At 65.0% G+C, this 26,337-nt stretch overlaps 2 protein-coding genes across 3 annotated transcripts; one reads left to right on the top strand and one right to left on the bottom strand.

Moving 5' to 3' along the window:
* The first annotated feature begins 3,517 nt into the window (after positions 1–3,517).
* Positions 3,518–12,797, top strand: SAPCD1 (suppressor APC domain containing 1). 2 transcript variants are annotated; one of them, XM_074970918.1, is made up of 6 exons: positions 3,518–4,542; positions 6,879–7,015; positions 8,452–8,583; positions 10,536–10,637; positions 10,882–11,007; positions 11,439–12,797. In XM_074970918.1, the coding sequence occupies exons 1-6, from the start codon at positions 4,131–4,133 to the stop codon at positions 11,988–11,990; spliced, it is 1,461 nt and encodes a 486-aa protein (XP_074827019.1). In that variant the 5' UTR covers positions 3,518–4,130; the 3' UTR covers positions 11,991–12,797. The 2 variants fall into 2 exon arrangements, with proteins under 2 accessions (XP_074827019.1, XP_074827020.1); XM_074970919.1 differs by having other exon boundaries at positions 8,446–8,583; positions 11,567–11,824.
* Positions 12,798–14,092: 1,295 nt separating this feature from the next.
* Positions 14,093–25,526, bottom strand: VWA7 (von Willebrand factor A domain containing 7). The gene is made up of 16 exons (XM_074970713.1): positions 25,287–25,526; positions 24,338–24,619; positions 23,391–23,487; positions 22,673–22,795; positions 21,759–21,957; positions 21,203–21,372; positions 19,994–20,106; positions 19,216–19,332; positions 18,639–18,818; positions 18,251–18,428; positions 17,999–18,151; positions 17,763–17,855; positions 16,689–16,975; positions 16,174–16,310; positions 15,428–15,596; positions 14,093–14,467 (listed from the first exon to the last, which is right to left on the bottom strand). Exons 1-16 carry the CDS (start codon positions 25,524–25,526, stop codon positions 14,093–14,095), a joined length of 2,913 nt encoding a protein of 970 aa, XP_074826814.1.
* Between the last annotated feature and the right edge of the window lie 811 nt (positions 25,527–26,337).

Below are 26,337 nucleotides of genomic sequence, written 5' to 3'. Positions count from 1 at the left end.
CCAGGGCTCAGGACTCCTGGGTTCTCTGCCTGGCCCTGCGAAGGGAGCGGCGGCTAGTGGTTAGAGCGGGGGGGGCTGGGAGCCAGGACTCCTGGGTTCTCTCCCCAGCTCTGGGAGGAGAGTGGGGTTGAGTGGTTAGAGCTGGGGGGCTGGGAGCCAGGACGCCTGGGTTCCATCCCAGCTGTGGGAGGGGAGTGGGATCGGGCGGGGGAGGGGTTAGAGCGGGGCGGGGGGCTGAGGACAGGGAGGAAAGGCCCATGTGGCCGTGGCAGGCCGGCAGGGCGGAGACGTGAAGCGACACAATAAAGCTCTGTCCTCAGCCCTGAATGGGGCGCCTCTGGCGAGAGGCCACGGAAATCCGGTGTCAGTCATTTCAGCGGCTCACTGACACGGGGGGGAGGAAAACTGGAGGGGGAGGGCAGGGATTCAAAATCACCCCCACACTGAAAACTGACAATCACTCCGGCTGGGCTAGCAGGGGGCTGTGGGTCGGGAGTGAGGGGCACCGGTTGGGTTGTGGGGGGCAGGGCTGGGCTAGCAGGGGCTGCGGGTCGGGAGTGAGGGGCACCAGCAGGGCTGGGTCCCATGTCCCCCTCCCCCTGGTCCTTGGGGCATCTCAGGCCTGGCCCAGTCCCATGGAGACCAGAGCCGGCCCCCTGCTGTCTGGGGTGGGGCCTGCTGCCCCTCCCCCATCACCCAACTGTATCTGTACACCCTCCGCTCTACCCACCCCCTCCACCCACCGCCCCCATCCATCCCCCTCCACCCACCTCCTCCCCTCTACCCATCCCCTCTACACCCATCCATCATCTGTCCATCCCCCCATCTAGCTAATCCCCAGCCCCCTCCATGCATCTTTCCATCCGTCCCCTGCCCCCCTCCATTCCCCCATCCCCCTGCAGTCCCCCCCCAGCTGCTCTGGCCCCACCCCCCTCCGCCCATGCCAGCTGCCTGCTCTCTCAATATTGACCTTGGCAGCTGCCCGGCGGCTGGGCCGCCTGTAACCCCTGCCGGAGGCCTGGGCCCGCAGCCCGGATCTGAGGGGCTGGGGGACACCACGGGACCCTGAGATGCTCCCCAAGGGTCCCAGCCAGGCTCCTGCCCACGGGGGGGCTGATTTAACCCCTCGTAGGCCACATCCCCCCATGCACCCCCCCCCACCACGACAGAGCCCCTGGGTGGCTGCTCGGCCTGGGTTACCCATTAACCAGCAACACCTTCCCCTGCCCTGGGCTGGCACCCAGCTACAGCCCCCACTGACCAGCCCTGAGCACTCAGCCTGCAGCTCTGGGCCAGCACTGGGGTCCCAGTGTAACCAGCCGCTGTGCCCCACCCCAGAGGGGCCGCATCTCTGCACTGGACAAGGGGTCCCCATGTCATCAGTCCCCCCACACACCCTGGAGGGGCTGCGTTTCCATGCCGGACCAGGAGTCCCTGTGTAACCAGCTGCCGCGTCCCACCGCAGAGGGGTCCCCGTATAACCAGCCCCCACCCCAGAGGTGGCTGCATCTCAGGGTCAGTGATGGGGCGGCCAAATGTAGGGACCCGGCGAGCGGCAAACAATAATCCTCAGACGTTCGAGAGCTGTGAGACGCCCACAACCTGCCCCGTGGGGCGGCGCCTGCCAGGGCCTGGGGCTTCTGCCCCGATTCCTCCTGCCCCAGCAGGGCAGAAGCCCCGAGCTCCCCTCCGCCCAGTCTGCTAGGTGGAGAAGGGGGGGGTGCCTGGGGGCTCCGTGAGCTTCTGTTTGGCCACCCCTGGGTTATAACATGATGGGAGTGAGGCTGCAGTTCACAGCCCGGCCAGGAGGGGGCAACAGATCAACTGCACCCGTAGCCACACAGCCCTGCTGGTCCCCCTCACTCTTGACCCACAGCCCTCTGGTAGCCCAGCCCTGCCCCCCAGCTCTGCCAGTGCCCCTCACTCCCGACCCGCAGCCCCTGCCAGCCCAGCCCTGCCCCCCACAGCCCTGCCGGTGCCCCTCATTCCCGACCCGCAGCCCCCTGGTAGCCCAGCCCTGCCCCCCCCAGCCCTGCCGGTGCCCCTCACTCCCGACCCGCAGGCCCTGCTAGCCCAGCCCTGCCGGTGCCCCTCACTCCCAACCCACAGCCCCTGCCAGCCCAGCCCTGCCCCCCCCAGCCCTGCTGGTGCCCCTCACTCCTGACCCACAGCCCCTCCAGCCCAGCCCTGCCCCCCCCAGCCCTGCAGGTGCCCCTCACTCCCGACCCGCAGCCGCCAGGTCACTGGTTTTCTCTGCCACTTTCCTCCTTTGTTCTTAGGCCCGAGGACGGTTCCTCGGATTCCCAGTCCCAGATGCCGCGAGTGGCAGCTGCTGTCTTGGCTGGGCCCACGTCCCCCCCGCCTCCGCCCCCCGGCGCCCAGGGGGAGATGAACAGACGGTCCCGGGGCCTGGAGCCGACAGCTGCTCCCTGCCAACCAGCCAGAGCCGGGAACTCGATCCGGAGGCGCCAGCCCTGGGGACCAGAGAGAGAAACAGCCAGACAGCGAACGGGGAAAGAGTCCCACTGGGCTGGCAGGGGGCTGTGGGTCAGGAGTGAGGGGCACCGGCAGGGGTGGGGGGGCAGGGCTGGGCTAGCAGGGGGCTGTGGATCGGGAGTGAGGGGCACCGGCAGAGCTGGGGGGCAGGTCTGGGCTGGCAGGGGGCTGTGGGTCGGGAGTGAGGGGCACCGGCAGAGCTGGGGGGCAGGTCTGGGCTAGCAGGGGGCTGTGGGGCGGGAGTGAGGGGCACCGGCAGGGCTGGGGGGGCAGGGCTGGGCTGGCAGGGGGCTGTGGGTCGGGAGTGAGGGGCACCGGCAGGGCTGGGGGGGCAGGGCTGGGCTGGCAGGGGGCTGTGGGTCGGGAGTGAGGGGCACCGGCAGGGTGGGGGGGCAGGGCTGGGCTGGCAGGGGGCTGTGGGTCGGGAGTGAGGGGCACCGGCAGGGCTGGGGGGGCAGGGCTGGGCTGGCAGGGGGCTGTGGGTCGGGAGTGAGGGGCACCGGCAGGGCTGGGGGGCAGGGCTGGGCTGTCAGGGGGCTGTGGGTCGGGAGTGAGGGGCACCGGCAGAGCTGGGGGGCAGGTCTGGGCTGGCAGGGGGCTGTGGGTCGGGAGTGAGGGGCACCGGCAGGGCTGGGGGGGCAGGTCTGGGCTAGCAGGGGGCTGTGGGTCGGGAGTGAGGGGCACCGGCAGAGCTGGGGGGCAGGTCTGGGCTAGCAGGGGGCTGTGGGTCGGGAGTGAGGGGCACCGGCAGAGCTGGGGGGAGCCTTGCCATCCATATGCTGCAGCGCTGCTACTGGCCACAAGGTGTCAGGCTTGTGCCACTCAACCTCCCTCCCCCTCCCCCAGCCCCGTTCTCTGGGGGTCTCCCCGCAGGAGCTGGGGGCGGATTCTCCGGTCGGACGGAGGGTCCAGCTGCCCCCCGGGGGGAGGAGGACGGCAGAGAGGGTGGGGTGTGATGGGGGGCAGGGGACGGTGTGTGGGGGAGGGGTGGCAGGCCAGGGGGCAGCACGGGGTGAGGGCCCCTCACTGCATGGCGGGTTCCAGGGGCTGCCACTCCCTGGCTTGGGCTGAGCTGGCTTTACAGTAGGTCCTACAATAACCAGCACTTCCGCGAAACCGGACCTCAACAAACCAGCCCCGCCCCAGCGCCTGGGGAGACCCCCCCATAACCAAACCATCCCACCCCACTTTTGATCTGGGAGACCCTACAATAACAAAGGGCACCCAGACCCAGGGAGCAGACAAAGGAGCGAAAGGGAAGGCAGCTGTTGGGGGTAGGGGCTGGTTTCTTTGGGTCTCCCCGTCCCCCTCCAAGGGGTTGACCCCCTGGCCCCGATCCCGGGGTGGGGAAGGTTCATTAGCTGGAGCCGCTAATCAGCTGGCCTGGAGGATTAAGTGGACAGGCTGGTGAGTCACGTGACTGGCTCCCAGCTGGGATCCCACCCCCCCCTCGGCTCAGCCGCTCTGGCTCCGAGATGGGCTGGCAAGGGACGGACAGACGGACGAAGCCACCGCCACAGAGAGAACCCAGGCGTCCTGGCTCCCAGCCTCCCCTGCTCTAACCCACCAGACCCCACTCCCCTCCCAGAGAACCCAGGCGTCCTGGCTCCCAGTCCCCCAGCCCACTCTGACCCATGACCTCCCTGGTTGCCTCCCCTCCCCCTGCTGCCCCCGAGGATCCTGCCCTGGGCCTGGCCCCACGGCTGCCCCGGCCCTTCCTCCGCAGCCTCCGGACCCTCTTCGAGATCCTGGACGAGCAGCGGAGTGGGGCCGTGCACCTGTCGGAGATCGAGAGCCGCTGGGGCCAGGGGGGCCCGGGCCTGAGCCCCCCGGGGGGGCCGCAGCACGAGCTCCTGCCCCCTGGGGTGCTGCCTGCCCTGCAGCAGGTGGCGGGGCCCAGCGGGGGGTTCCTGAGCTTCCCCCGGCTAGTGGCGGGGCTGAGAATCGCGCTGCTCCGGGACCAGGAGGAGGAGCAGGGGCCCGGGGCGGAGACGGCTGAGACCGGACACAACTCGGCGCAGGAGAGGACGAGCGGGGGCCAGACGCGTGAGTGAGGGGGGCAGAGCGAGGGGCCTGGACTCCTGGGTTCTCTCCCTGACTCCAGAAAGGGAGTGGGGGCTAGTGGTTAGAGCAGAGGGGGGCTGGGAGCACGGACACCTGGGTTCTCTCCCCGGCTCCAGGAGGAGAGTGGGGTCTAGTGATTAGAGCAGAGGGTAGCTGGGAGCCAGGACTCCTGGGTTCTCTCTCCAGCTCTGGAAGGGGAGTGGGGTCTAGGGGTTAGAGCAGGGGAGGCTGGGAGCCAGGACGCCTGGGTTCTCTCTGTGGCGGTGGCTTCGTCCGTCTGTCCGTCCCTCGCCAGCCCATCTCGGAGCCAGAGCGGCAGCCAAGAACTCAGGTTCTTGACCCCCCCCCCCCCCCCGGCTCCTTCTCAGCCCAGTGAGTGACCCCACGGCCCCGGTAGCATCTCTCGTGGCTGGGGGTGATGGGGGGCGGGGGAAGATACTGGATCTGTATGGGAATGGACGGGGGGGATGGGCAGCCAGGAGGCTGTGGGGCCAGACACCCCCCCTTGGTCTCTCAGGCAGGAGGGGTGGGGGGGGGCCTCAGCCTGGCAGCATACGGCCGGGGGCTTAGCAGGGCTGATCCTGTCTCCCCGGCCATGGAGAGCCCCAATCCTCTTAGAGCCGGGCCCGCGCCAGCCCCACGGCCAGCCAGAGCCCTGGGGAGCCAGCCCCACGGCGGGGGAGGGGCGAGCCATGGATTTCTGGTACGAGAGGGGCCCAATACTGCCCTAGTCCCCCGCACACACACACCCTCGCCACCTACCCCAGCTCCCGTGGGCGCTGCTCTGAGCGTCTCTCCCCCCAGCCTGGCACCTGGGAGATTTCACTCGCTTTAAACCGCAGATTAAGGCGTCTAATCCGACCCACCGGCCGGCCGAGCGCCAGCCCCAGCTGCTGCGGACGCCTCCCTTCCCGGATCGCCAGCCTTCGGCCCACGAAACACCCACCGGAGAATACAAGCAGCCGCCCCACCCCAGAGGTGGCTGCATCTCAGTGCTGGGCGAGGGGTCCCTGTATAACCAGCCGCCCCGCCCCAGAGGTGGCTGCATCTCAGTGCTGGGGGATGGGGCTCCCTCTGTGGCTGTATCTGCTCCAACCTGGGGCACGTGGGACTTTACCAGAGCCCAGCCGGCCAGGAGAAAAGGTTTGGGCTAAAGGTGACAGGGAAAGACCCGAATCCATGAGATCGATGGAGCTAAACTCACCTCGAACAGCCCGGGGCTGCGGGTCGGGAGTGAGGGGCACCGGCAGAGCTGGGAGGGGGCAGGGCTGGGCTAGCAGGGGGCTGTGGGTCAGGAGTGAGGGGCACCGGCAGGCTGGGGGGCAGGGCTGGGCTAGCAGGGGGCTGCGGGTCGGGAGTGAGGGGCACCGGCAGAGCTGGGAGTGGGCAGGGCTCGGCTAGCAGGGGGCTGTGGGTCAGGAGTGAGGGGCAGTGGCAGGGCTGGGGGTCCAGGGCTGGGCTAGCAGGGGGCTGCGGGTCGGGAGTGAGGGGCACCGGCAGAGCTGCCTACGTGCGGCCCGGCATCGGGCAGACAGCTGTGTCCGTGGGGGGTGGGGGGACAGCGCCAGTCGCTCCTGGCGCCGGGCCCCGGGCTACCCTGTTTCTGCTGAGTTGGCCGGGCTGGGCCAGAAGCCCCGGCTTTGTCCCTCGGTCTGTCTCCATGGGAACCCTGCCCCACAGGCCCCACGGCCCCTCAGCCAGCCCTCGAGGCTCCCATTCCCCTCAGTGCCCCCCAACCTCTCCCCCGCCCCTTAAATCCCTGCACCCCCCCACCCCCACTTCTCTACCACGCAGGGCTCTCCCAAGCCGAGGGGCTGAGACACATGGGGGGAGCCCAGGGCTGGGCTAGCAGGGGCTGCGGGTCGGGAGTGAGGGGCACCGGCAGGGCTGGGGGGGCAGGGCTGGGCTAGCAGGGGCTGCGGGTCGGGAGTGAGGGGCACTGGCAGAGCTGTGGGGGGCCAGGGCTGGGCTGGCAGGGGGCTGCGGGTCGGGAGTGAAGGGCACCAGTGTGGGACACCCAGAGCCAGTTAATTACATTGACGAGGGTCGTATCCCTGTCTCCAATACGAGGATTTGTGCCCTGAGTTCCAGCCCAGCTGGGGAATCAATGAGGCCCTGTAATTAATTAGTGGTTTAATTACAGCAGCGAGGACAGGGCAAGGGGACAAAATCTCCCAGAGGGGACAGGCCCTGTGCCCCATTCCCTGCCCCCTGAGCCCGCCAGTCCCCGGCCTGGGACCAGATGGGAGCTGACGCCCCCTAGAGGGGACAGGCCCCGCGCCCCAGGCTGGGGCTCACCCCCACCCTTCTCCCCGCAGGCGAGGGGGAGCCGAGGGGCGTGACCCGATCTCGCAGCATCAACAGCGCCCTGAGCCAGGCGGGGCAGCCCCGGAGCCTCCGAGTCCCGAAGGAGCCACGACGCCACACGATCACCCACGGCATCGACTACGGGGCGGTGAGTCCCCCTGCCCGGCCCGGCACCCCTTCCTCCCGACCCGCAGCCCCCTGGACTCCCCCCTGCCCTGCCAGTGCCCCTCACTCCCGACCCGCAGCCCCCTGGGCTCTCCACATCCCTGCCGGAGCCCCTCACTCCCGACCCGCAGCCCCCTGGGCTCCCCACATCCCTGCCAGAGCCCCTCGCTCCCGACCCACAGCCCCCTGGGCTCCTCACATCCCTGCCGGTGCCCCTCACTCCTGACCCACAGCCCCTGCTAGCCCTGCCCCCCTTAGCTCTGCCGGTGCCCCTCACTCCGAACCCGCAGCCCCCCTGGAATATTTGTGGGACGTGCTGGTGTTCTCTTCTGGGGAAGAACAGACATAATTAGTGAAGTCTTAGAGGATGGGGGGAATGGGGCCAGGGCCTGTCCCTCTGGGGGGCGCCGGCTCCCATCAGCCCCAGGGCGGGGACTGGCTGGCTCGGGTGGGGAATGGGGCCTGTCTGCTCTAGGGCTGGCGGGGGGGACGGTTTCTTTATGTCCCCGTCTCTGTCCCCCTCCCTGGCCAGCCGGGCGGAAGCCGGGGCTTAGGGCCATTGTCTCTGTGCGGGAAGCGCTGCCGAGCGGCTTAGCAGGGCACAGGCCCCCCCCCAGACTGGGCTCCCCCGGCGGGGCCGGGCCCCACAGTCAGCACCGGGCTGGGCTGCCGAGCGGAGCAGCCGGAGCAGGGCAGAGAGGAGCGGGGTGAAGGGGCCAGCGCAGACGGGGAAGGACACAGGGGGCCCCCCACCGGCCCCCGCACCCCACCATGCAGCGCGGCCCCCTGCTGTCGCTGCTGCTGGCCCCCGCGGCCGTGCAGCGCGGCTACACCATCCTCATCCTGCCCCTGGGCACCGGGCTGGGCAGCTGGGAGGCGGAGCACTTCTTCCTGTGGGTGAGTGACAGCCCCGCCCCTGGGAACCCAGGCGTCCGGGGCGCCCCGCGCTAGCCACCAGCCCCCACTCCCCTCCCAGAGCCAGGGAGAGAACCCAGGAGTCCTGGCTCCCAGAGCCCCCCTGCTATAACCACTAGACCCCACTCCGCTCCCAGAGCCGGGGAGAGAACCCAGGAGTCCTGGCTCCCAGAGCCCCCCTGCTATAACCACTAGACCCCACTCCCCTCCCAGAGCCGGGGAGAGAACCCAGGAGTCCTGGCTCCCAGAGCCCCCCTGCTATAACCCACCAGACCCCACTCCCCTCCCAGAGCCGGGGAGAGAACCCAGGAGTCCTGGCTCCCAGAGCCCCCCTGCTATAACCACTAGACCCCACTCCGCTCCCAGAGCCGGGGAGAGAACCCAGGCGTCCGCGGCGCCCCGCGCTAGCCACCAGCCCCCACTCCCCTCCCCGAGCCGGGGAGAGAACCCAGGCATCCGGGCGCCCCGCCCCCCACGCTGACCCCCATCTCCCCCCAGCTGCAGCGCCGGCAGGCCCAGGAGCGGGAGCGGGACGCGCTGCTGCAGGGGCTGGATCTCGCCGAGCGCCTGCGGGGCTGGTACCGGCGCCACCTGCTGGAGACCCAGCGCAAGCAGGAGCAGGTGGGGGCGGAGCCGGTACGTACCAACGCCCCCTAACGGGAGGGGGGGAGAATGGGTCAGTTTATTGTCTTTGGGGGGGTTGGGAGGGGTCAGACCAGTCCACTGTCACAGTGGGGGGTGGTTGCGTCCGGTGGTTTTAATTGAGGGGTGGGCAATAGGAGCAGTCAATTGTTTTTCATGGGGGTGGATAAATCCATTGTTAGCCTGGGGAACATGGATCAAACCATTTTTATTGGAAGGGGGGATGGCTTAATCCATTGTTATCGTGCGGGGGACTGGATTGATCTGTTAGTGTTAATTAGGGGATGGGGATGGATCGATTTTTGGGGTGGATCAAACCATTGTGATTAGAAGGGGGATGGATCAGTCCATTGTTAACAAGAGGGGGGTGGTGGAAGGATCAGTCCATTAGGATGAGGGGGGCAATAGATTGGTCCATTGTCATGAATACGGTGGTAATGGAGCAGTCTATTGTTACTGTGGGGGGAGCAGAGCGCAGTCCATTGAGTAAAGTGTGATGGGAGTGGTTTGATCCATTATTAATAATGGGGGGGATGGAGCAGTCCATTGTATTTAGTAGGGGGTGGAGAGAAGAGATTATTTCATTATTACTGTATAGAGGGGGCAGGTGTCCAGCTTTCAACTGGAACACCCTCTAGAAAAGGGACCCAGGCGACTCTGGTCAGCACCACAGACTGGGCCGTTAAAAGTCTGGTCGCGGGTGCTGCGGGGCTAAGGCAGGCTCCCTACCTGTCCTGGGGCACTGCACTGCACCCTGGAAGCTGCCAGCAAGTCCAGCTCCTTGGTGGGGGGGCGGAGTGGGATGGACTCCGTGGGTCTGCACGCTGCCCCCGCCCTGAGCACCGGCTCCGTACTCGCATTGGCCGGGAACCGTGGCGAACGCGAGCTGTGGGTGAGAGCGGCGCATGGAGCCTCCTGGCCCCCTGCTCCAAGACCCGGACCTGCTGGCTGCTCCCCGGGTGCAGCGCGGTGCCCCAGGACAGGCTGGGAGCCTGCCTTAGCCCCCCCGCCCATTGTGGCACTGACTGGGAGCCCGAGCCCGAGCCCCAACCCCCTGCCCCAGCCCAGAGCCCCCTCCCACACCCTGAACCCCTCATTCCCGGCCCCACCCCACAGCCCTCACCCCTTCTGTCATCCCAACCCCCTGCCTCAACCCTCAGCCCCCTCCCATACTCCAAATCCCTTGGCCCCACCCCACAGCCTGGAGCCCCCTCCTGCACCCCCCAACCCCACCCCAGAGCCCACACCCCCAGGCGAAGCCCTCAGCCCCTCCCACACCCCAACCCCCTGGCCCAGGCCAGTGAAAGTGAGTGAGGGTGGGGGAGAGCGAGCCACCGAGGGAAGGGGAAACAAGGTGAGTGGGGGGGTGGGTCAGGGGCTGGGCTAGAGGGTTCGGTTTTGTGCGACCAGAAAGTTGGCAGCCCTAAGAGGGGTGGGTTGTTCTGTTATAAAGAGTAGGTGGGGTCAGCGGGGTGGATCTGTCCATTGTTATATGGAGGGGGAATGGATTGGTCCATTGTTACCATTAGGGGTGAACGGACTGGACCATTGCCACTGTCTCATGGAGGGGAACTGGACCGATCCATTGTAATGGCTGTGGGACAGATGCGTCCACAGTATTATTGGGAGGGGGCAATGGGTCATTCCATTCTTATTATTAGGGGGATGAGGGGGTGGAACAATCCATTTTTACTGGTGGATGGAGAATATTGGATCATTTCATAACAATTTAGTGTGGCTGGATCATTCCACTGTTTAGCGTTGGGGGAAGTGAAATGGATCATTCCGTTGTTCCCATGACAGAGGGGCAAACTGTGATATGGGATTCAGTGGGTCAGCCCAAGCTGCCCATGGTGGGTACAGGGGACCCAGGCGAACGGCAGGTGACCTGCACGCTCGTTGCAGGAATTTTCCCCCATTGACTATTTCTCCTCACTGCCCCCCAGGATTATTTCCCGGATTCCTGCCCCAATCAGAGCTGCCTCCTGCTGGCAAAGATCCAGGAGGTGAATCTCGGGCTGCGAAACCTACTGGCCAGCCCTGGAAAGGTCAGCGCAGCTGGGTCGGGAGTGAGGGGCACCGGCAGAGCTGGGGGGGGGGTGGGAAGCCCAGGGCTGGGATAGCAGGGGCTGTGGGTCAGGAGTGAGGGGCACCGGCAGAGCTCAGTGGCTGGGGGGGCAGGGCTATTGGGGGCTGTGGGTCAGGAGTGAGGGGCACAGAGCTATTCACTCTCTTGGGTGGTATGAAAAGGGACTCAACTAATCTGTTCCCCCCCCCCCCCCCGGCTTCCAGGCTGACCCTCCCCCCTGCTTCCCCTCCAGCCGGTTTGGGGCCCCCCTCGTCCAAGGGGGGAAGCAGCAGGCATTGCAGCAGCAAGCCGTGAGCGTGCTGAAGGAGCAGAACCGGCTCCTCATCAAGGTACGGAGGCGGCCATGGGCCTGGGAGGGGGAATTCGGGCCTCAGAAAATGGCAGCAGAGAAGGGTTCAAGGTGGCCGACTCCGCAAAGTCGGCCCTGCCCCCCTCCGTGCGGGGCAATGGGTGAAGCTGGCCAACGCGCCAGGGGCCTCTGCGCTGCCCCCTGGTGGCTCTGCTGGCTGAGAAGTCGCATCCCCCGATGGCCCCCAGATCCTGCTCCTAGAGTGGGGCAGGGGGAGAAAGTCAAGGTGGCCGACCCCACCGAGCTCTGCTTGGGGCAAGGTTGGGTTTGAGGCCCAGCTTCGAGAAGGGAGGCGGAGGTGCTGAGCGACGAGCTTGGGGGGGCGGGGGGAGGGCAACGACGGGAGAGCTCTTGGCTGCCACGGTTGGGAAGTGGGTTCAAGATGGCCGCCTCCCGCGTCTTCATCGACAGGAGGTGAGGCAAGGAGGTAGCGCCACCTGCTGGCCACCTGAGGAGCCCGCGCTTCCTATGCCGGGGGGCGGCTGCGGGGCCAGGCCAATATGGCCGCCCGAGCGTGACCGATGTCCTCTCGGCGGCAGGAGGTGTCGGAGAAGAGCGACCGCATCGCCCAGCTGGAGCGGGAGAAGGCGGCTCTGTGCAGGCAACTCCAGGAGAGCCGAGGCTACCGGCTGCCCAGCCACAAGGAGTCCACCTTCATCTGACGGACGAGGTCACTTCCTCCCGCGGACCTACGTGACGGTCACTTCCTGTCTCACACCAGCAGGACCCAAGTCACTTCCTTCTGAGAGAAGTGACGTAATTTTCTCCCGGTGCAATGACATCACTTCCTGTCATTCTCCCAGGGCCAGTGAGGTCACTTCCTTCTGCCCCACCCCCCCAATGCACAATGAAGTCATTTCCTGCTGGACCTGGAAGGAACTAGCTCACTTCCTCCTCCTGTCCTATTCTGTCATTTCTTCCTTCCTGTCAGTGGTCCATGATGTCACGCTCCTGATGGTATGACATCATCTTCAGACTCTGCTGACATCACTTCCTCTTCAGAGCCTTTAGTGTCACTTCCTCTCCTTCCTCCTCCTCCTCGCCGTTTCTGATGATGTCACTGACTTCTTCACTTCCTGTCCCTTCTTCCACCAACCCCTGTGTGGTTGCTTCCTGGTCAATTCTAACCCCGCCGCACCCTCTGAGGTCACGGCCTTTCTCGTGGACACACACACACCATGATGTCACACTCTTGGCATCCTGGCATCTGGGAGCCTCCAGGTGACATCACTTCCCATTGTGACAGGCTGGTCGCCCAGACTGGGGAGTGGGGGGAACAACAGTGAAGGATTATGGGTAACAAGAGGTCTTATAACCGACTGTCCAAAGAGGTTTTTAATGGGGAATACCCACACTGCTTTGCACCAGCATGACCTTTGGCTATAGATCTATGGGGTCCCCACCCCACCCCGCACACACACGCGTACACACACCCGTTAACCTGTACTTTTACTCGTGTGCATTTTCAGGGTTCCCTGTGGGGTGTGACATATTGTCTCTGTCTAAGTGCCCTCTAGTGGCTGGATTCAGACCTGCACGTGTGTCATTAGCCCTCTAGAGCTAAAAGTTGATGGGGATTCTCCTTCCACCACCTTCCTTTACCCACAGTGTCTCTTTGACAACACATAGCGTGAGCTTTAACCTCTTTGTTAGCCCCCGTCATCCCCTACTTCAGACAATGGTTGTGGGGGGAAGACTCCTCCGAGGTATTTATTCTAACGGCTGTAAATAAATTGATTGCAATTAATATAATAAACTTGGTCAAAAGGAAAGGACAGAATTCAAGCTTTACCTCTGCATTCAATATCCCATTCCCCGCCTCGCTGAGCCAGCCAAGCCCCTGGACTGGGGCCAGATGGGAGCCAGCGCCCCCTAGAGGGGACAGGCCCCATGTCCCAGCATCACAACTCAGAATTGAAACTCACCTCTTCTGCGGCTTTATCAATTTTCTTTATTAACAGCAGGTTAATTAAAAAAACAGTGGTATTTTTAACCAATAAAACATTTGCACAAACACCCAAACAATAAACCCGATTTAAAATCATAACCCAGAAATACCAGAATCACCGGAAACAAATATGATCCAAAAATAATTCACTGAATGGAAATAATTAGCCAAAAATATACAGATCAGCCACAACTCTTCCAACCATTAGGAGACAAAATTTAAAAGGCTTCTCGGAACGATCACTGGGCAGCATCAAAAGGCAGAATAGAGATCACAGACCCATCATGCTGGGCACTGCAGACCTCACCCTCTCCAACTAAGATCAGGGCCCCATGCACTGCACACACTCCTCCTGACCGAGATCAGGGCACCAGTTGCACTAGGTCTGCATACAGACACTGGATAGTTTCAGCCTTGAAGTGCTTACACACTAGACAGACCAAGGAGTGGCATGGGAAACTGAGGCACAGACTGGGAAAGGGACTTGCCCAGCAGAGGCAGGAATGGACTCCAGGAGTCCTGATACTCAGCCCTGTGCATTAACACAAGGCAGCCCGGCCGTTCTGTGCTCTGTGGCCTAGGAGAACGTCCAAGCGGGTGGGCACCCAGGAGGTTCTGAGTTCGAATCCTGCCACTGCGACTGAGAGGCTCCGACCTCCAGGAGTTCTCGCCATGCCTCACGGGGAGCGCTGGTGCTGGGGAGTCGGGGGCGTAACGTTAGTCCCCCACAGTTGGGGGGAAAATATATTTTTTTGCTGGAAATTATTTGTATTTTTAGTGTCGGCTCAGAAAAGCATCTCAAACAGCCCGGTCCTGGGTTCCCCACCCAGGGGTATCAAGGTATGAACCCTGAGTCCCACCCCCCCACCCCACACGCACTCACTGCACAGTGTTAGAGCCACACGGTCACCAGTCCCTTTTCCCCCAGCAGCCCCCAGTGCAGCTGCAGAAGAGAACTGACCTGGATGCTCTACCGCAGTTCCCCACTAGAGGGCATCCAATAGCAAGAGCATCCCAGCCCGGTGCAGTACCACTTGTCTCCACTAGAGGGTGCCATAGCCGGACTGGATGCTGTACCATAGCTCCCCCTCCCACCACTAGGGGGTGCCCTGTCGCATCAGTGTCCCAGCCCAACATGGAAGGCCACATGAATGGCCAGTGCTGCCATCCACCACCAGGGGGCGACAGCCAGGTCCCCCGCGGTGCCAGCAGGAGGCGCCGCCACCAGACACCGATACTCCTGTCCGAGCCGGTTGGTCACCAGAAGCTCCGCCTCCCGGGTGCAGCAGTCAGAGGAGTAGGTGGCCGTCGCCGCCGCCCCGTCGGCCCAGTGGGGCAGGGCCATGCCCCCTGCCAGCACCGACCGGATGCCGGCCCCGTCCCAGATCCGCAGCCTGGCCGTCCAGCGGCGCTCGCGGCAGGGGGAGCCTGGCGGGCCGCAGGTGCCAGCCACCGAGGTGGCGTTGCAGGGAGGAGAGGTGCGATTCGGCACCTGCAGGAAGAACAGGACAGGGTGGCCGTGAGGACGGGCAGGGTGGGCAAACAGGCCAGAGCCAGGCCAGGAACCCACCGGCTAGGGGCAAACAGAGATTTTTAACACAGAACTAGGGCAATTACCTGTTAACAACTCACCAAGTTTGGGGGCATTTCCTTTCCTTTGTTTTTTTCTTAACGATTCACAAAGCTTTCTGGGTATTTAATTTCCCCCATTGTATCATGTCGCTTCCCAAAGTTTTATAGAAACGCTTCCCAAAGTTGCTTAGTTGTAACTGCCCTCGTTTTATAGTAACGAATCACCACGTTTCTTTGCCATTTCATTTCTGTTAACCCTCAACGACGTTTCATGGCCTTCAACAGACCTAGTCTTACACTGGCAGCGTCTTTGCATATTTCATTTCCCTAGTTTTAGATTAATGACGCTTTGGCATTTCCCTTCCCTAGGTTTACAGTGAAAACTCAAAAAGTTTTTTTTTTAAATTTCCTTTCCTTAGTTTGAAAGGACGAGGATTTGCCTTGCAGGCAAATCGCTAAGTTTATGGCATTTACTTTCCCGAATTTTATCCTAATGATTCACAGTTTGGGGACGCATTTAAATTTCTCATCTTAACGATTCCCAAGGGTTTGGGGTATTTCATTTCTCTAGTTTTAAGCGAATGATTCACAGAGTGTCTAGGGAACCAATTGCCCTGGTTTTCTACGGCCGACTGACAAAGCTCTGGCCGCCTTCTCGGTCCCTGCGTTTTGCAGGGACTCACCAAGCTTTTGGGCGTTTGGTTTCTCTGGGCGTTTTCTAAAAGACGCACGAAGTTTGGGCCGTTTCAGTTTCAGCGAGTCGGGAAGTTTGCTGGAGGACATTTCCCTGGTTTTCTCGTGACCAGCCAAGAGCCATCGCAGAGCTAGAGCCGCGGTGCCATCTGCTGGCCGCAGCTGACCTTGCGCCCCCCGGACTCACCGGCGGCCGGGGCATCACCAGGAGCTGGATGAAGGCGAAGTTGGCGTCCCCGGCCGGGGAAAGGGGGTCGGCGCGGAGGGTGACGGTGACGGCCGAACCGGGGGTGGCGCTGCCGGGCAGCCGCAGCGAGATGACGCCCGTCGCCGTCTGGTTCCTGCCCAGCCGCAGCCTGCAGGAGAGGAGGGTTCGGCATCGGTGGTGGCGGGTCGAACAGGGACGGGCAAGGGACAGAGGGATGGAAGCTGGGAGCCGAAGAGAGACAGACGGATGCTCTGGGGCAAGGAGGGACGGGCAGACAGACCGACCCAAGGAGCCAAGGGATGGATGGACCGACGGACAGACCAACCAACCCCGGGAGCCAATGGACAGACCAACGATCAGACTGACCAACCCAGGAAGCCAGGAGATGGATGGACAGACCAACACCGGGAGCCAAGGGATGGATGGATAGACCAACCCAAGGAGCCAAAGGAGGGATGGATGGACAGACTGACCAACCCAGGCAACCAATGGACAGACCAGACCAACCCAGGGAGCCAGGGGATGGATAGACGACTGGGAGCCAAGGGATGGATGGATGGATGGACGGACGGACAGACCGACCAACCCAGGGAGCCAGGGGATGGATGGTCAGACAGACCGACCCAGGGAGCTGATGGACGGAGAGACGGGCGGCCAGCCTGGGAAGCCAAGGGCTGGACGGAGCCGAGCACAGACAGACAGACAGACGGCCCTGGGGGCGTTACCGTGGGCTGGAGGTGCTGACGGGGTAGCTGGGGTCGCTGCTCACGGCCAGGCCCAGCTCCTGGGGCTCCTCGGGGCTCCAGACCCACCAGGCCACGGTGCCCGTCCGCCCCGGGAACAGGGGCCCGGCGCTGCTCAGCTGGGGGGAGAACCGTGGAGAGCTGGCTCTGGGGAAGGGGAGCACCACACGCCGACCCCCACCGGGCCCCCTCCCTTTCACATGGCGACCCCCATTGCCTCCCCACCTCCTCCCTGCGGCATGATGCCCCCCGACCCCCCCTGCAGCACAGAGCCCCCCCCCCTTACAGTACAGCGCCACCCCCCCAGAGTTCCCCAGACTCCCTCACTGCAGCATGGTGCCCCCCACTGAGCCCCCTGCCCCCTCCCTGCACCACTGCACCCCCCACTGAGCCCCCCTGCCCCCTCCCTGCACCACTGCACCCCCCCCCCAGAGCCCCCTGCCCCCTCCCTGCAGCCCAGGCCCCCTAGCGCCGCCCTGGGGTCCGGCAGCACCAACCTGCAGCAGGAACCCCACGGCCGAGGTGACCTGGGGGGCTGGTCTCTCCACGCGGCGGCCCCGGCTGTCAGACCCTCTCAGGATCAGCGCAAAGCCCCCCCGGGGCAGGGCTGGGGGCAGGGCCGCAGCAAAAAGCCCTGTCCCGTTAGCCACTTCCCGGAGCGGCAGCTCCCCCCCCAGCCGCCGGCCCGTGATGGGGTCCGCCAGCTCCACCGCCTCCATCCGGACCGAGCCCCCCCCCGGCCGGGTCAGCCCCGTCACGGCCAGGACCAACGACAGCGGCAGCCCTGTCGGGTCAGAACCAGAACCGAGTCCAAGCCCCCGTCAAGACAGTCCCTGACCTCGGCAGAGCCCAAAGCCCTTGGGCTCAGATGCAGCCAGCTCTGGAGCGGGGCAGATGGGGGAACAGCCCCACATAATGCCACATGGGGACGGCTGGCCCAGCGCTGAGATGCAGCCAGCTCTGGGGCGGGGCGGCTAGGAGAACAGCCACACATAACGCCACATGGGGACGGCTCGCCCGGCACGGAGATGGAGCCAGCTCTGGGGCGGGGCAGATGGGGGAACAGCCCCACATAACGCCACATGGGGATGGCTCGCCCGGCACGGAGATGCAGCCAGCTCTGGGGCGGGGCAGATGGGGGAACAGCCCCACATAATGCCACATGGGGACGGCTGGCCCAGCACTGAGATGCAGCCAGCTCTGGGGCGGGGCGGCTAGGAGAACAGCCACACATAACGCCACATGGGGACGGCTCGCCCGGCACGGAGATGCAGCCAGCTCTGGGGCGGGGCAGATGGGGGAACAGCCCCACATAACGCCACATGGGGACGGCTCGCCCGGCGCTGAGATGCAGCCAGCTCTGGGGCGGGGCAGCGGGGAACAGCCCCACAACAACTTGGGAGAGGAAATGACGAGAGGTTCACAGCTGAGTGAAATCAGAGTGACCCGAGGCTGGAATCTGGCCAGCACACGGGGGTTCCCCACAGCCCAGCCCCCTCGCGCTGCCCTGGGGCAATGGGGCCAGCCCAGGAAGGGGAGAGCCCCCTGCTGAGCCCCCACCCCGCTCTTACCTCTCACGGGGCGACTGTCCAGCTTGAAGAAGCCGGGGTGGGGCCCCTCAGCCGGGACAGCGAAGTAATACAGGAAATCCAGCGAGCTGTTGCCTGGTAACAGAGAGGGGGGACCCCATTAGGGGAGAGGTCCCGGGCCCCATTCCCCGCCCCCCTGAGCCAGCCAGTCCCTGCCCTGGGGCCGGATGGGAGCCGGCGCCCCCTGGAGGGGGCAGACCCCGTCCCCATTCCCTCACCTCGCACGTGCACCGAATAGTTGCCCTGCACCCGCACCTCCAGGGTCCAGCGGCCAACGGGCGGCCGGGGCGACAGCTCGAGCCGGTGGAAAGTCCCGAGTCGCCGGCCGGTGCCCAGGGGACCATTGGCGGTGTCCGAGGTCTGGGAGGTCCCTGTGGGACGAAGGGGCAGATGGGCAGAGGCCGGGACACACAGATCCCTTCCCCCCCCCGACCCCCCCGATCGGGTGGGGCGTCTCCCCCTCCACTCACCGGTGGGGTCCCAGAGCCGGAAGGCGCTGACGTCCCCCTGGATGGTCACGACGGCCCCGTCCACCCGGCTGTCGATCCAGAAGTGGTGGCTCTCCCAGGCGGCCCGCTTCTTCCGCCCCCTCCGGCCTAGCCCTCCAGGGCCCAAGCTGCCCCCCTTCTGGAACTGGAACAGGGTCACCTGGAAACACAGGGCCCCCACCCCGAAAACACAGCAGGGTCAGCACCGTCCCAGACGCCAGGGTCCTCCTCTCCATCCCCCTCCAAGAGGTGAGGGACATGAGCTGCCGTCCCGGACGCCTGGGTCCCATTCCCCATCCCTGTCTCCAGCCCCACCCAAGGGTGACAACCCTGCGCTGCCATCCCGGATGCCTGGGTCCCCTCTCCATACCGAGGAAGCAGTGGTCTCGCCGATGATGCCCGCCACCTGCCGGATGTTGGCGTTGTCGGTGAAGATGACCTGGCCCCCGGAGCTACGGGCCAGGTCTACGTACAGGTCAAAGCGGTCAGTGGCCAGCACCTCCCGCCTCACCCGCGTCCTGGAGGGGTCCTCCGTGATCAGGAAAGTCACCTGATGAGGAAACAAGAGGAGGTTAGACTCCCCAGGGAGCTGCGAGACGGTGGCTTTGTTATTGTAGGGCCTACTCGAAGTGCTGGTGTGGTTTTGGTTTGTTATTTAATCGTTAGGCCCAGATACAACACAAACCACCCTACTAACAAAATGCTCTTTTTGTTTTGGTTTCCTGTTGTTAGGGAGGTTTGTTATTGTAGGGCCTACCAAAAGTGCTCTCCTTGTTTTGATTTCTCGCTTCTCTCGGTTCAGGCGGTTTGTTATTGCAGGGCCTCCCGGAAGTCCCGACGTCGTTTTGCTTTATCGCTTACCTTTGCTCTGCCAGTTTGTTACCGGAGGGTCTCTGGAGCATCCGTTTGTTTTGGTAGGGTCTCCCACCCCGCCAGGGGCTGCCCACCTTGCACCTGCGCTCCTGGATCAGGGCCTCCACACTGTTCCGGAGGTGGGCGTCCTTCGCCGAGGCGTCCGTGAAGACGAAGATCTCGGACATGGGGGGCGAATGCAGCAGGGCCAGCTGGGGGGGATACAGAGAGCTGTCGGGGAGGGGTCAGATGGTGAGGGGTCTGGGGGACCAGAGAGCTGCGGGCGGGGGGAGAGCAGGAGATCAGAAATGGGGGGGTTGTGGGGTGGAGGGGGACTAGAACAGGAGCCTGGGCAGGGAAATCGGGGGGCTGTAGTGTGGGGCTTTGGATTGGATAAGGGGGTGCTGCTTCAGGGAGTGGGGGGATGGGAACAGGGGAGGTAAAAACTGGGGGGCTGGGGGGAATCAAGGGAGCAGGATTGGGGGGCTCAGAAATCGGGAGCTCAGATGTGGGGGGCTGCGACTGAGGGGCTGCAGAGCTGGGATCAGATGTGGGGGGACAGCAAGGGTCAGGACTGGGGGCTGCAGGGCAGGGATTGTGGGGGATGAGAAGTGGGGGGGGGTTGTGGGGGGGCAGGAGAAGCAGGATTGGGAGGCTGAGAAGTGAGGGAGTCATGGGGGGCAGGGGAAGCAGGATTGAGAGGCTGTGGGGCAGGGATTGAGGGGGATGAGAAGTGGGAGAGGTCATGGGGGGCAGGGGAGGCAGGATTGGGAGGCTGAGAAGTGGGGGAGGTCATGGGGGGCAGGGGGAGCAGGATTGGGGGGAGGATGAGAAATGGGGGGCCCGCAGGGGGGCAGGACCCGGCTCCGGTACCTGCAGCGCTGACAGACACATCTCGGGCTCGTCGCCCCCGGCCAGGGGGCTGATCGAATTGAGGATCCTCAGGAACTCGTCAGCGTCGCTCGTCTTGTGCACGGGGCCAAAGCCTGAAGGGGGAAACCGAGGCAGGGGGGACAGGATCGGGGAAGGGGGGAGTCAAAGAGCAATCACCTAAATCCCACTTGGCCTCACCCCTGAATCCCCTGACTGGCCCCACCCAGCCCCCCAATTCTCATTCTGAACCCCACAGCCCATCCGCCCTATGACATGACACTCCCATAGTCCTCACAGACCTGTGGTCATGGCGTAACTAAGATATTTTCCATGCAAGATGGGTCATGTTTGGGGTCATCGGAAAGGTTAGAATTCCCCGAATGCGATTATCCTACTTGGGCGCCTGGGTCATTTCTGTATCTGCAGTTAGGAATATTGTCGAGGCATCGATTACAGATGTGGTGACACCTGGGGAACGCCCACTAGCCAGGCTGCAATCGGCCCGGATGGCCCCATTCCACCCCTTCCCCCAAGCCCCCGTCCCGCCTCTTTCCAGCTTCTGCCCCCGAGCGACGCCGGGAGCCGGCGGGGCAGCTTGGGGCCAGTCGCTCGCTTGCTGCTGGCCCCCCTCCCGCTAACCTCCAGGCCTCTCTGGACCCTGCGTCCCTCTGAAACGCGGAGCCCCCCCAAAGCGCGGTAAGCCCAAACATTGGTGGAGCCGGGCCCATATAACTCGCCACCGATGCACCTGAGAGCAAAAAGCCCGGAGTCGGGGAGACAGGCTGAGCCCAGGCTGGACGGTGTCTGGCCTGAGAAAGGAATAACTGGCGGGTTAAGCTGCAGGCCAGGGCAGCTGGCCTCAGAAACCTCTGCAAACTGCCTAGAACAGCGTTTAGGGTGAGAATTTGCTGCTTATAACCAGTGGCTTTAGCGCATTAAGCTTCGTTTGCGTGTTGCTTTGATCCGTTTGCTATGCCGTATAATCACGAAAATCTATCGCTTGTAGTCAGTAAACTTGTGTTTGGTCAAAAACCAGTGCGTGGAAATCCTACCCCGGGGCAGAAAGCTGTTGTATATTCCCCTTCCCAGTGAGGGAGGGGGCGAATTTCATGAGCTTGCTCTGTGCAGATCGCTGTGCAGCACAAGATGGTAAAATTTGGGGTTTACTCTCCCAGCCCCTCCCCTGAGCCCAGGGACCCCCAAACGCACCAGGGTCGTGGAAGGGGACGAGCAGGTAGAAGTCGGGCTCCTCGGGCCCCCCCAGCCGGCGGGTGAGGATGTTGCGGGCCTGGAGCCGGGCGGCGCCGATCTCCTCACCCATGCTGCCCGTGGTGTCCAGCACAAAGCTGAGCCCCACGGTGGGGCTGATGTCCAGCAGCCTATGGGGCCAGGGGGCACAGATGGATGCTCGGTCACCAGTGGGGCCCGCGCCCCCACCCTGCACCCCAGGGGGCCACCCAGGCTGGGGCTGGAGGGAACGTGGGTGTGGGGCAATGTCACGAGGGACAGGGCCAAGCAGGGGGACATCACCCCAGGATCTGGGTGTGGGGGCCAGGTCCGAGTAGGGGGACGTTGCCCCACAATCTAGGGACAGGGGACGGGTCCGAGTGGGGGGACGTGACTCCGGATCTGGGAGTGGGGATGGGGCCGATAGAGGTGTGGGGGGCCAGATCCGAGGAGGTGAACATCACCCCACGAGCCAGGTGCAGGGGACGGGGTCCGAGCGGGGGCATGGGGCGGATGGATCGCAGTGGGGGGCTCTCACCTCATGAATCGCTTGTCGTGGGCCAGGTCCCGCCGCAGGTCTCGCAGGAACCGGGCCGAGGCCTCGAGGGCCAGGCCGGCCGCCTGGCCATGCAGATAATGGTGGGGCGAGAAGAGGGGGGATGAACTGTCCTTGTTTATCCCCCCTTGGGGGTCCCGCAGGCGGCTGCTGTCGAACTGCCCCCCGTGGCTGCATTTCCCTGCGGGGGGGGGGACAGAGGGGAGGGGGTCCAATTAGCCCCTCTGCTCCCCTAAATCTCGTCCCCAGAACCCCCCCAAACCACTCCCCATTAAAGTCTCCCCCACATTGTCATGCCTGATTCTTGGGGTTACCCCCTCTGATGCCCCCATGAGCTCCATCACCCCAATATCAACCCCAACCCTCCCTCGCAAAGGTACCCCCCAATTATTGGGGTCACCTCTGTCTCCCCAAACCTTAGCCAGCAGCCCCTTCACCCCCAAATCATCCATAGCAACCCTGAGCTCCCTGAAAGGTACCCCACAAATTACTGGAATCACTGTCTGTGCCCCCCAAACCTCTTCACCCTCGGTATTATTGGGTGCTCGTTGCCTGCAGCAGAAATCAGAGGCAGCCCCATAAATTTTTGGGGTCCTGCCCTCTGCCCCCCCAACCTAACCAGGAACCCCAAATCAGCAAGCTTCGTACCCCCCAGACATTGGTATCACCCCTTAAAATCTTGGGGGCCTCTCCCTGAAGCCTTGGCACACACCAGGCATGCACCCCAAGACCGGTGTTTCCACGTCACCCCCACATAAGCCCTCCCCCGGGGGGTCACAGTCCCCCTTTGTTCCCTCCAAATCGTGGCTGCACCTGCAAAATTTTGGGGGTGCTGGTCAATGCCTGGGACACAAAGCTGTGGGAAATCGGGGGGTGTCTCCCCTACCGAGCCGTACCGGGCGGTTTCTCCGGCTCGGTGCCGAAATACCCGCTGGTCAGCAACCCGCGCTCCTGGAGTGACCCCAGGAGGTTCCCCTCACACGTCCAGCCAGTGCAGCTGCAGCAGGTCCGGACATCGGCTGCGGGAGAGATGGGGAAAGGGGGGGGTCTGAAGGTAGGTCCAGCTGGACACCTGGGTTCTATCTCCAGCACCCTGCCGGGACTCCCCCCTCCCCCTGGCATGCCGCTGTTCCGTGCCTCAGTTTTCCCAGGAGAACGGAGGAGAAACCATCTGAGTTATGACTGCAAGATGGTTGGGACCAGGAATGTCTTAGGAGTGCAGCGCCCAGCGCGACGGGGCCCCAATTTCAGTCGGGGGGGGGGCTGTGCAGCGCATGGGGGTCCCGATCTCAGTCAGGAGGCGTCTGGTCAGCGTCTAGCCTGAGGGGGTCCCGATCTCACTTGGGGGGGGGTCTGGGCAGCGCCCGGCGCAAGGGTGCCCCAATGCCAGTCGGGGGGGGGGGGGGCTGTGCAGCGCCTGGCGCGAGGGGGTCCCCGATCTCAGTCAGGAGGTGTCTGGGCAGCGCCTAGCCTGTGGGGGTCCTGATCTCACTCAGGGGGGGTCTGGGCAGCGCCCGGCGCGAGGGAGCCCCAATCTCAGTTGGGGGGTGGGGGGGGTCTGGACAAGGCCCGGCGCGACGGGGCCCCGATCTCGGGCCGGGCAGGGGCTGGTACCTCCGGCGATGGAGCCCAGCTCACGGCCGGGTTGGAGCAGGTCCGGGTGGATCCCGCGGTGGCCCAGTTCGACCCAGTTACTGTGGCTGTAGAAATCCTGCCGGGAGGGGAGGGGGAGATTGATCGGGGGGGGGGGGTGGTCGGCGGGGAAGACGGGAGAGAGAGAGAAATAAATGGACGGACCACGAGCCGGACCCCGGCCACCCGCTCCTGGCCTTCTGGGTCACCCCGTGGGCCGTGGAGCACGACAGTACCTACCCCACCCCACACTGGGGCCGTACAGAGCTAGGGCCGGCCGGAGGGAAGGGGGCAGCAGCCGGGAGAGAGATGGGAGGAGATGGATGGATGGACGGACAGAGCTGGGATGGGTGAATGGATGGATGGACAGACGGGATAGAGATGGAGGGGTAGCATGGGCGGATGGACACAGAGATGGACAGACGGATGGATGGGGGCAGAGGTGGACGGACGGACGGACAGACGGATGGACGGGGCAGAGATGGATGGACGGACAGATGGGAGCAGAGATGGACGGGTGGGTGGATGGACGGACGGACAGATGGGGGCAGAGGTGGATGAACGGATGGACAGACGGACAGACAGATGGGGCAGAGGTGGATGAACGGATGGACAGACGGATGGATGAACGGGGGCACAGATGGACGGACGGACAGACAGAGATGGATGGATGGGGACAGAGATGGACGGACGGATGGATGGGGGCAGAGGTGGATGGACGGACGGACAGACGGATGGACGGGGCAGAGATGGATGGACGGACAGATGGGAGCAGGGATGGACGGGTGGGTGGACGGACGGACGAACGGGGGCAGAGGCGGGCGGACGGACGCTGGGTAACCAGAGGGCTGGAGCTGAGCCGCGCCGGCCGGGGACGGCCAAGGGGCCAGGTCCCCGGGGGCAGGGGGACCCCGGCGTCCGGGGCTGACCTGCAGGGAGTGGAGCAGCTGGCCGAGGCGCTGGCGGGCCAGGGGGTAGAGCTCGGCGCCCAGGGCCTGCAGCACCTCGCGCCGGGCGCGCAGGAGGGAGGCGCCGGCCGGCCGCAGCCGCTCGGCGTCGAAGTGCAGCACGGGGTCGTCCCGCGCCGAGGGCAGGAAGTCCAGGGCCGCGTTGGCGTTGGCCACCTCCACCAGCGCGGCGCGGAACCGCCGGGCCGAGGCCCCGGGGCCGTAATAGGCCGCGAAGACCTCGTCCGCCAGCAGGGGGCGGCCCTGGGGGGAGAGAGAGAGAGAGAGAGCGGCCGTGAGACACCGGGGCCTTCCCCTGGGGGGCGCTGCCTGCCGTCCGGGCCCAGGGCGGGGACTGGCTGGCTCCGGGGACCGGGGAATGGGGCGGGGGTCTGTCCCCTCTAGGGGGCGCCAGCTCCCACCCAACCCCAGGGCGGGGACTGGCTGGCTCCGGGGGGCAAGGAATGGGATGGGAGTCTGTCCCCTCTAGGGGGCGCCAGCTCCCACCCAACCCCAGGGCGGGGACTGGCTGGCTCCGGGGGGCAAGGAATGGGATGGGAGTCTGTCCCCTCTAGGGGGCGCCAGCTCCCACCCGGCCCCGGGGCAGGGACTGGCTGGCTCCGGGGGGCGAGGAATGGGATGGGAGTCTGTCCCCTCTAGGGGGCGCCAGGTCCCACCCAGCCCCAGGGCAGGGACTGGCTGACTCAGGGGGGCGGGGAATGGGGCCAAGGGCCTGTCCCCTCTAGGGGGCGCCAGGTCCCACCCAGCCCCAGGGCAGGGACTGGCTGGCTCAGGGGGGTGGGGAATGGGGCAGGGGCCTGTCCCCTCTAGGGGGCGCCGGTTCCCATCCGGCCCCAGGGCTGGGACTGGCTGGCTCAGGGGGGCGGGGAATGGGGCCCGGAGCCTGGTTGCCCCCCCGGGCCAGGCTCACCTGGAACTGCTCCAGGGCGAGGCGCTGGCCCCGGGGGGGCGGCAGGTCCCGGAAGAGCTCCAGGGTGGCGTTGAGCAGGGCGTCCTCTGTCAGGTCCTGGTGGGTGGCGGAGCCCCAGGCCAGGGCCATGGCCCGGGACCAGAAGTTGGGGAAGAAGCCGAGGGCCCCGTGGGGCGCCAGGAGCAGCAGCAGGGGCAGGGCCCAGAGGGGGCCCCACAGCCGGGCCGGGGAACGCGCCATAGCGGGTACATTGAGCTGCGGGGAGCAAAGGGTTAAAAAGGGGCAGATGCTCCGGGCAGCCTGGCGCCTCCTAGTGTCGCCCTGGGGCATTGGGTCCTGCAGCGCCCCCTGCTGCCCCCCAACCCTGATTCTTGCAGCCCAGTGCCCCCTAGACACCCCCCACCCTGCTCCCCAGGCCCCCCAGAGACCCCCCACTCCACCCCCTGCTGCCCCCCACCCTGCTCCCCGCAGCCCAGCCCCCCCAGCGACCTCCCGCCCCGCTCCCAAGTGCCCCCTGCTGACCCCCTCCCTGCTTCCCACAGCCCAGTGCCCTCTAGAGACCACCCACTCCGCCCCCTGCTCCCCAGCACCCCCTTGTTAGCCCCCCCCGCTGTCTCCCTGGGCACAGCTGCCCCCCCACCCCCATGTTATCTCTGCAGAGCAGCAGGGTGGAGAACGGGGGCGGGGCCCCGGGGGAGTAACGGCCCGGACTCCTGGGTCCTCGCTCCAGGGGAGCAGCGGCTGCCCAGGCAACGCCCCCACCCCATGGACCCACAGACCGGGGCGGGGGGGGGGGCTGCTCCTCCCAGGTCAGCCCAGCTGGGATCTGTCCTCAGCAGGGCAGGTTTGGGGGCAGGGAGGGGGCGAGTTGGGGGTTCCCAGGTAGCAGAGTGGCGGGGGGAGGGGATGTGGGATCCAGCCTCCCCGGGGGTCCCAGAGAGCAGAGAACCCCCAACCCCCCCAGTCAACCCCCCCCCCCCACACACACACAGTGTCACACCCACACAACCAGCGCCCCCCCACACACCCGAGACACAACACACCCCACCGC

The sequence above is a fragment of the Natator depressus genome, chromosome 14 (assembly GCF_965152275.1).
Source record: "Natator depressus isolate rNatDep1 chromosome 14, rNatDep2.hap1, whole genome shotgun sequence".
Lineage (NCBI taxonomy): Eukaryota > Metazoa > Chordata > Testudines > Cheloniidae > Natator > Natator depressus.
Note: the sequence above shows the minus strand (reverse complement) of the source record. Positions and strands in the feature narration are given on the sequence as shown.